The sequence below is a fragment of the Sitodiplosis mosellana genome, unplaced genomic scaffold (genome assembly GCF_009176505.1).
Source record: "Sitodiplosis mosellana isolate CC-2019 unplaced genomic scaffold, AAFC_SMos_1.0 Smas_scaffold_1537, whole genome shotgun sequence".
In the NCBI taxonomy this organism is placed as follows: domain Eukaryota; kingdom Metazoa; phylum Arthropoda; class Insecta; order Diptera; family Cecidomyiidae; genus Sitodiplosis; species Sitodiplosis mosellana.
The window spans coordinates 1-10,851 of NW_022596779.1; the positions used below are offsets into that span (position 1 = coordinate 1).

General features: G+C 34.4%; 1 protein-coding gene across 1 annotated transcript; it reads right to left on the reverse strand.

Moving 5' to 3' along the window:
• Positions 1-8,479: 8,479 nt before the first annotated feature.
• On the reverse strand, positions 8,480-10,647 carry LOC129571184 (uncharacterized). The gene is made up of 3 exons (XM_055450949.1): positions 10,496-10,647; positions 10,099-10,417; positions 8,480-9,485 (listed from the first exon to the last, which is right to left on the reverse strand). The coding sequence occupies exons 1-3, from the start codon at positions 10,514-10,516 to the stop codon at positions 9,301-9,303; spliced, it is 525 nt and encodes a 174-aa protein (XP_055306924.1). The 5' UTR covers positions 10,517-10,647; the 3' UTR covers positions 8,480-9,300.
• Positions 10,648-10,851: the final 204 nt, after the last annotated feature.

A 10,851-nucleotide genomic window follows, 5' to 3' on the forward strand; every position in this document is an offset into this window, starting at 1 on the left:
GTACCAAATTTCTTGCGAAATATTCATTTCGGACAAATTTATGCACGCAGGAGTTAACCCGTCCCAAAGTACCCGACATTACCTTACATTTAGATACATTTGTTTCACCAAAAAAACTTGAGAAGAAAATCTCATGAAAACTTTTCATGAAAACATTTGGTGAAATAGGCTGCTGGGTGAACTCAAAAATGTAGGCCACTTACAGGCCTAAGATTTTGGTTTTCTCATTTTCTACCGAAAACAAGACTCCAAGCAAATTGTCAGCCAATTCGGAGAGGGTCGATCCAATTCTTGGTCGATTTCGTGTGGAATGGTCGATATAACAAAGTGGTATTGGTTGTAATATGACCATACTACTACCGATACATTTTTGTGATATAGTAATATCGCACAGCAGAGCAGATACAATACATACCAAATCGCCACTCTCGCCAATAGTAATGATGGTAATTTGACAGATCACCATTGGTATATGTGAATCGTACTAATTCCTTTCTGAGTGAGTAAAGGCCGGTCAAGGCCAAGATGGCTGCCAAATAACAAAGTGTCGGAACGAAAAAGTCTTAGTTTTTTATACACCCTCCAATCCCTGAAAGTCTGAAAGAGATCGGACAGAAACTACAGACAGACAGACAAAACTATATTATCTCTGAATAATTGGTGGAGACGCCAATAAAAATGTTCAAATGGCCATAACCCATGAACGGATGGTCCGATTTCGATATTCTTGGGCTACTCTTGACGAGTAGCGAAAAATATAAACAAGCTGCTTCCAATATTCATTGAATGGAAAAAGCTGAGAATTGCTCTCAATTTTTAAGTGGCTATTTCTGTGGAGGCGGATAGTCGATTCCCAAGTTAGAATGCATTTTCTGGACCCATGAGCCAGGGACTTCATAGCGATACTTCATTCATACCAGATACCCGTCTTGGAAAAAATTTCGAAATTGCGTGTATATATAGGCGAGTTCAACTTTCAGCACTAGGGTCACTCGCGACTGCTGTCGCCGGCTGTGATACAAAAGACTGGATATTGGTTTCTTGAAATGGTATTTTCTTTGGCTATAGATTTTCTTTAAAAAGTGCAATTCAAACGTTTTTTCTTGTGGGTCACAATCGTCCTAGCCCGAACAAGGGGGAAACTACTACTACCGCATAATTCATATTAATACAATCTAGTACAACACCAATTCTGATAAATTCCAAAAAATTCTGCGCAATTCAAAAAAATTCCAACCAATTCCGATGTTTCTAAGTCAAATTTGATGATGATCAACTTCAAAAATTGCAAATATAGGGTCATTTAGCATCTCAAAGGAATGCTTAGGCGCATAGATGTTCAATCTTATCGAAATAACTTCAGATAGGGTGTTTTTAATTGTACATATTCCAATTCAATATTTCACTTCAAATAGGTAAAGGCTTTATGATACATAAAATATTTTCAAAATAGAAAACAGAGCTAGAATTGAGTCTTGTAGATCAAACCAAGTCAAATATGTTCTGGAAGTAAAAATCTTCAATATGCATTCAAATGAATGGTAAATGTCCCTATATTTGCGATATTTTAAGTTGATCATCACCAAATTTGACTAAGGATCATCGGAATTGATAGGAATTGCGCAGTATTTTTTAGAATTTTTCAGAATTTGTGTTGTACTAGATTTTATTAATATGAATTACGCGGTAGTAGTAGTTTCCTCCTTGAACCCGAACCGCAGGCCATATTTTTTTTTGGAAAATGGAGAAAAACGCAATAAATATTACCAATAAAATGTTGATGTTAATTTATTTAATCCATATATCAAATAAAAAACTTTCCCAAAGTCAATGCTCGTGCCGGAAACGAGCGACACTGCGCCTTCTTGACAGTTCTCATATAAATGAGCCCAGAAGCGCCAACTGGTGCAAGAACATGTAATAGAACCGTTGTATACCAATAGTATTGGTATATAAAAGCTTACACGTTGGGTATACTGTTATTGCCTGTTTTGAATAGTAGTTCTTTCACATAAAAACATAAAAATCTGCTTGCATTACACTGATATCTCTCTTATTCCATTGATATTTTTTCCAAAGGAGAAAAAAAAATATTTCAAGCCTCAATTGCACAGCATATCACTATTAGAATCATTGTGTCAACATGAATCAACCAATAAACAAACCAAAACAAACACAAACCACACAATGACATACCACGTTTGTATAAATATAGCAATCACTTGAAGAGAAAAACTCAAAAAACATGTTTCAATAAAAAACAATATTCTAATATTTTAGAAAATATAAAATTAAATGAAATTTTTGTGTTTTCACGTGTTTTCATCAACATGAATAACTGCGACAAATGTCACTTCATGTTGTCATTGAAACAATCGGAACGTGGAACGTCAACAAATGAACTGACATTTATTCGCAATTCTTAAGTTACTCTTGTGTTGACAAAAACACGCAAAAACACGAGAAAAATGTTTGATTTTACGTTTTAAAATAACAAGATTAAATTCTTGCATTGAAAAAAAAAATATTCGCGCTTTTTAATAAAAATAAACTCAAAATATTTCTTGAGAACAGAAAATCGCTCAATAAGCAATTGACACATGTATATATTTGTATACAAGCTTTTGAATTTGACGTACGTTGTGCTTGTAGTACTTGTTCTTGCACCAGTTGGCGTTGACGTAAGAAGGCATAGCGTCGGAAACGAGCAAAAAACTTGTGATATTGATTTTAAAAAATCATTTCGGAGCGATTTCAATTTGCCTATTTTGCATTCATCTAACTAGGTTTAACATCGCTCCGAATCGATTTTTACTCCATCGCAAACTTTGTTTGTTAAGGAAAAGTATTGGTTTTACTAGCCAAAATTTCATGACTCCTTCTCATACGAACCACTATAACTCCACGAAAAACTCCTAATAACACATATCTGTACACTAGGCAATGTAAATGGGTACAAACCTCATCGATCAAGAAATATCTACCCCCAAAAATACTTTGTTTGCTATGAAAAATGTGCAAAATATTTATTTTTATCCATTTCGATGGTCAGAGCAAACTGCCATTTTTTTGCGAAAATTATGGGGGTCTTCAAACAACCTAACTAATTTGGTCTGAAATCGACATTTTTTGAAATTTTTGAAGTTTTGTTCAAAAATGACACTTTTGTATGAAAAATTGCCCAAAATGCCATTTTTCAGGGTTTCGGACATAGACCAAGAGCCCACCGTACAAACAACTTTTTTTCTTGTGCACTGCAGAAATTCATAAAATTAACATCTTCCCACAATACTCTAACAGAAATGTACCACTTGTTTCAATGAAATTGGGCGGATCGCTTTATTCGCGGCTTTATTCGCGCTACGCGAAAAAGTATATTTTTTTCGCACCAGTATCGCAGAAATTTGTATTAAATCTTCATTCGGATCTAACTAATTTATAAATAAAATATCTGCACCGAAAAGTGAGCGGTTTGCTTAAAAAATAGAATTAAAAGATTTACACTTCAGATCATTTTGTTCTAAAGGCATTGAACGCACTCATCGCTTGCACTGACATTCAACGTTCGTTAAGTTTATGATGACAGCTACATTTGAAGTGCACTTACATGTAAATCTTTTAATTCTTTTTTTTAAGCAAACCGCTCACTTTTCGGTGCAGATATTTTATTCATAAGTTAGTTAGATCCGAACAAACTGTGCTTTTGACCGGCGCAAGATAGCGGTGGCGCCTATTCGCAATTCGCGGAATTTTTAAGAACTATCAATACTTGTTGTTGTTGTCATGAATTTCGCAACAACAAGAAGTATTGATAGTTCCTTAAGTTGCCGCAGATCCTATTTAGGCGCTACCGCTATTCACTGTCACGTCAAATACATTGGTTCTTATGGGAGAGAAGCACAGGTTGGATCCGAATGAAGATTTAATACAAATTTATGCGATACTGGTGCAAAAAAAGTATACTTTTTCGCGTAGCGCGGATAAAGCCGCAAATAAAGCGATCCGCCCAATTTCATTGAAACAAGTGGTACATTTCTGTTAGAGTATTGTGGGAAGATGTTAATTTTATGAATTTCTGCAGTGCACAAAAAGTTGTTTGTACGGTGGGCTCTTGGTCTAACAAGGCCGTTTTGAAGTTATGTGGTCGAAAAAATCGGAAAATGTGGCTTTTCCTTGAACTTATAATTTCCAAACGGCTGAAAAATTTGGGAAAGTGTCTTCGGAAAAGATCTTAAACAAATGATAAATGAACAACATTGCTGAACACATCATCCCCAAAAAACCACCCCCTTGGGCTGTAGGGAGGCTTAAAAACTCTAATTTTTGGGGTGACTTTTGGCAATATGTAAATTCGAAAAAGAGTACCGACAACAAACCAAAGGTCATGCAGCATGGTGATGTGCGCACGGCATACGAAACAGAACAGACTAAACTGTTCGCAAACTTCTTCAGTAGCAACTACGATGACTCAACGACTCAAAGCGTTTAAAAATCGCCTACCGATGAGTCACAGCAAACTGAGGAATTTCAGCTCAACATGAATTTTATGCTTGAAGAGCTACAAGCCGTAAACACCAAGAAAGGTACGGGTCCCGATGGTATGCACCCGTTGAAACTGAAAAACTATGCGAGTCATTTGGCGGCTCCACTCACCGAGATTTTCAACGAATCATTGTCACATGGCCATTTCCCTGACAAATGGAAGCGCTCGAGTGTATCAACCATCTTCAAAAAGGGGTCGAGATCGAAAATTGAAAACTATCGTTGCATTGCTAAGCTCCAAACTGTGGCGAAGTTCTTCGAGCACTTAGTGAACGTCAAATTTCTGTCACTGGTACACGTCCGGTGATTGTGCCCATTGCATAGCAGTGCCGTGCGTTGTTTGCTGTGTTCTGCCTTGTTTGTGTTTGCTCTGCTATGCTTCAGATGACAAGATACAATCATACAGAGACAATATTTCAAAATCACAAACTATTAGACGCGGTATAATCCAGGGTGAAAATAATTCACAATTGCTTTTTTCGGTTTTTATTAATAACATCACTAATGCTGATTCCAAGTGCTCAAACTTTAATTAAAGTTGAAAGTCATAATTTTTGCTAGTGGATATTTTTGAAATTTTTCGTTGCTATGAAAATTGTTGGGCCCAATAATGATGTTTTGCATCAAAACATCCGGAGGTTTCATTATTTTTTGAATTTTTTCTGAGATTCTTCGTTAAAGTTCGAACTTTAATTAAAGTGCGAACTTTAAAATTTTCTAAATCGAAAAAAATCCAAAAAATAGTTAAATTCATTCCTGACGGCTTTTGCGCCAGATCATCATTAATTGTCCTAATTCATTCCATTCTATCAATAAAACCGCCCAAAAATGCGAAAAAACGAAAAAAAAAATTTAAAGTTCGCACTTTAATTAAAGTTCGAACTTTAACGAAGAATCTAAAAAAAAACCAAAAAATTAATGAAACCTTCGGATGTTTTGATGCAAAACATCATTATTGGGCTCAACAATTTTCATAGCAACGAAAAATTTCAAAAATATCCACTAGCAAAAATTTTGACTTTGAACTTTAATTAAAGTTTGAGCACTTGGAATCAGCATAATTACATCAAAACCTGCAAAAAAATCCTATTTGCCGATGATGTACAGGTTTATTTGAAATGTGATGTTGAAAACATTAATGATGGCATACATATAGTTAACGATGAAATGAAGAACATCGAACAATTTTGCAAAGATTATGGCATTGATATCAATGCAAGTAAATCGCAGGCAATGATAATATCTTCTAAAAATAACGTTCATAAACTATACTATGTTACATTGCCAAAAATTTGTATTGGTGGTAATAACATAGAGTATGTTGATAACGTTCGTGACTTGGGTTTTCAGCTCAACAGAACCTTATCAAATGACAATCATGTTAAAATTCTTCAAAAAAAGATCATGGGAGCGCTTAATACAATTGCCCCATTAAAAATGATCTTGCCACCAGAAAACAAACTTCAGTTATACAAGTCATTAATTCTTCCAATTTTAGACTATATGGATATAATATATCATAATTATGGAGTTCACGGATCAATTGGTAATGACGAAAAATTGGAAAGATTGCAAAATATTTGTATAAGATTTATTTCAAATGTAAGTCGACATGAACATATAACACAACACCGTAACTCATTGCAACTTATGGCATTATCTGATCGTCGTACATTACATCTGGGCAGTATGATAAATAAAATAATAAATGAGGAAACACCAACATATTTAAACAATATTTTAACGATCAACACTAATAATACTCGTTCAAATAATAAGTTAATTATAAAGAAACCTTCCTATAATTTTCATAAGACATCTTTGAGCATTAGTGGCCCTACATTATGGAATCAAATTCCCGACGAAATTCGCAATATTGAGAAGAAAAAACAATTTATGAATAGATTTAAAATACATCTTGAAAATGAAAAATAAATTTTTAAGCCAAAGTAACAATGATAAATGGCCTTCATGGCAGCATGTATTTGTGTTTACACTTAGCCGTAGTTGAAGTTGTGGCGTTAGTTATGCAACATCATTCTAACAAGCACCGGACGCTGTTACATGACAAAATCACCAAAAAGCAACACGGCTTTATGAATTCCAGATTCACTGCATCTAATCTCACCGAATTCACCTACTATGCCCAGAGAGAATGTTCCAAGAAATGAACAAAGCCAAGTTTTTAAAATAAAGTATTTACAAATTGTTATCTTACATCCTTACTAAATGTATAGAATTAATGATACATAACAGCTATCACCGTAACTATTTTTTTCAATACTCATTTCGTATAGTTTTATTGAATTTTAAACTATATTTGGTCGTCTATAATCATTAACCCTCTAATGCATTAATTTTTTCCAGGGCTGGGAGTACTGGTACTTAGTTGATTTTTGGCCATAGATAATTTTAAAAATATTCATAATCCTGGATTTCTCATGGTTTAGTCACGAAATGTGATCGACATAAATCAGAGAACAATCAAATCCATTGTTTAAAAGTGTCAAAAATGTGTCTAATTTGGAGTTCGAATAATTTATTTTGTTTATAACAATTTTGTAAAGTTATAAAATCACACTACATGGACAAATTTTGCCAAATACAAAAATAAAGAGAAAACATTGACCAATAAAAATTCCCTCTGAAGTAATGTGATCAGATGTACGGTTTACGTAAATATACATGTTCTCGAAAAAATGACAAATTCATCCAAAAGACTCCAAAAACATCTATGGACAAAATGTTTATTTAAAGTGACAAATCCATCTAAAATACTCTAAAAAATCACAAATTCATATAATATTTTCATTCTGAAAAAATCGCCTGAAATAGCCAAAAACGACAATGAACAATAGTGTGCAAATATCTTGAGTAACCAGTTCGATTTGTTTGCCGCTTAATACAACCGCATACAGCTTACCAGTAAACATCCCATACTGTTACACGCCGATTTTCAAATGTCCATGCGCGTTCGAAAGGGCATCCCTCAAAACCCCCAAAAACAAAATATTACGATCCCATATTCATATTTGGGGTAGTTATGGGGGTATGTTTATTTTGGGGCTGAAAATCGTGGTTTTTACATGTCAATGCACTTTTTTCATACTAGAAATGGTTTGGGAACAGTAGTTTGTTGATATGAAATGTTCATTATACTCTAGAGAATCAAATGACACTTTGGGCGGACCTGCCCTCCATCCCTGTGACGCGGGGTAGGGTCAAAGAGTGCAAAAATAGCGAAAAATGACCAACATATCCCCAAAATACAGTCCAAACCCCTCTTTTACACCCAAAATAATTGCATTTTTGGGTTCCTCGTAAAAAATAAGCCCTAGGCTATGAACACTTTTTTCCCGAAAAACACTCCCTTCTGCCCTGAATTCGCCTTTGAAAGTTAAAAAAACTCACCCCCAACACTTTCGACGCATTTTTCACCCCTTAAAACTCAAATGGGCAAATAGGTTATATCCCACGAAAGTTGCGTCTGGTCCCATAGATTTCATTGGCACATAGTGTTGGCCCCCCATGTTGCCCCAGTTCGAAGGGCAGGGTTCAAAAAGTGAAAAAAGTACAAAAACTACCCCAAAGTGGGTAAACCCCACTCCGCATCCCCAAAATAATTACATTTTTGAATTCTTCGTCGAAAATTAGTTATACCTCCAGAACATCAGTTTTTGATAAAACCCCTCACTGCGGCCCAAATCCATCTCTGCACAGAAATTGTGATGCATTGCACACGAAATTGTGATGCATTGCGCTACTCACAGGGTTCACTCTGTGCGATTCTTAAGCCCTGAAGAAAACAAAGTAGAACACGAATTTGCGATGAGCTCATTCAGTGAAGTTTATTTCATTTCGTTTACTCGTTAGACGCACTCATGAACACGACTGAATGAACTCATTAACAATGTTCTGTAATAAAAAACAATTTTTTTACTTATAAAATTGATGTTTATTATCTGCTACGCACTCACAAAAATCGATTTTGCACATTTTTCTGTCTACTTTATTAACAAATATAAAAAAGATGCAATAGTTTGCAGTGAAAATTGAACGATCTGAGTCACAACTTTTGACACTTGTTTCGCAGCGCTAGAAGTGAGCTGTCAGACGCTTATATGCAGTACCTGTGGTTCATAAATAAAATTTTCACACTATTCGAGAACAACTATTGAATATGAATTCTAAACTATTTACATATGTGTCGCTGAGCATAAAAATGGGAATACAGATCTGTTACAGCAACAAATGAATATAAAATATTGTTCCCTAAAAACTTTACATGAATTTCCATCTAACGCGAGTGTAACATGAGTTGCATTAGAAACAGTATTAGCTCATGTTACTCTCGCGTTTGATAGAAATTCATGTAACGTTTTTAGGGAACAATATTTTATGTTGGGTTGTTGCTGTAACAGATCTGTATACCCATTTTTATGCTCAGCGACACATATGTATTACACTAATTGTATAAACATGAAAAGATCAGGTTTTTGGAGTCATTTTCCTGCAAAAACAAAAACATTCACCAAGAATTCATCGGTGTATCTAAAATACTAATATACTAAAATGTCGGTTTCAATGACAGCCAAAGTCATCACTAATTAAATCAACAATAAAAAAAAATGAAGAAAAATATTATTTAAATTTTCTTGATTTTGGTTCTAGGGTATAACTTGACAAAAGAACAATAGGTGTATAAAACGTCAAATGAACTTTTATTTCTTTATTTTGTGATATTCCTAAAGGAACTATTTAATGGTCATTACTCCCCTTATACTTAACGAAGAAAACCTCTGGCTTCGACGGCTCTGTCGTTTCTGCTTGTGGTATTTCCAATCTGGGCAGTGGTTCTGGTTTTTTCACGAGTATATAAACGAGAGTTTTATGCTCATCTTGGGTTGGAATGACCGGTACTGTTGGTCTCGGTGGAGTTGGAGCTAAACATTATTCAAAATATATTCCATTTGTTATATTTATTTAGCACAGGCTGAATTTACGAGACAAAAAAGTGCAAAGGATAAAATTAAGATTGCAGTAATCACCGCGATAGTTCCAATGTGTATGCGTAAAACCAACAGCGCCACATATTTTGACTGCAATGTTTGACACTGCGTCTGTAACCGTGCTCTCGAATTTTGAACGAATTTTATTTTACAAATAATGATGTTGTTAGTTTAGAACTATCCCGGTGGCAGTAATGACAGCTAATATAGTATGACTAGTAGTATGGTAATTAACAGTGTATTATAACTAACGCCAACTATTGTGATTGAAGATTCGGTTCGAATTAAATGGGAATACCATGGCGATTGTACACACTGAACAAATACATATTTAAAAAATATACACAATGATTTGTATCAAAATTGAATTTAACCCCTGCATTCAAAGCCGTGACCCCTGTTTTCGATTTCTTTTGCAAAGTTTCAGAAATTTCGCTTAAACACAATCCCAATAAAAAAAACAATTCAATTTTAGGTCTTCTATGAAGGTTACCATGCACACTTTAAAATTTTGAAATCAAAATGTATTAAAATATTGTCATATCACCTTTTATAAATATGATGTTGTAATGCTTTTTTGGAATGGATTTCTTGAAAGTTTGACTTGATTGAAACTCAGGTTCATTAGGTGGAATATGAACATAAACATGTTTCGTTATCAACTGAAGATTTGGTGATGTAGCCCCATATTGATGAGATTGAGGTAATGATTCCCCATAGTCGATTTGCGAGTCATCGTATTGACCTTGTAACGCATTCGGCAAATGAGAATCTGATAAACTAGATGTTGGTGCAGCGAAGTCGTCAGTTAACAGATCAGTTTGACACATGAAAAGTGGGATACAGGATAATAAAATTACGTTCAACTGTAGAAAAAAGAAATGAAAATGAGAATTAAAATAAAAAAAAACATAAATAACATCTATTTCAATTTCAAAACTGACAATCAATGAGTTTTGCTTCATGATTTTCAAATTATGTGTTTTGGGTAGTCGCCTTGCTTATTGAACTCAATTTGAATGCACAATTTCATCCATTTATAGCAATTTTCAGTTCCCACCTTCCTATTTTCAGTTCCCAATATTGCAAGAAGTTTCACTAGTAAGTGAAACCAATGATGTAATCAACACTAATCAAAATTCAAAGAAGAAGAGTCAAAATCAATTTAAATTCAACATACACAATTTCTCATCAAAAATCAAAGCACATATTTGAAAATTCGATTCGCGAATGTTTACCTGAGATGTATGGTGTTTCGTCATTTTGTGAGGTACTTACTATTGGGTCTATGCAATAATTT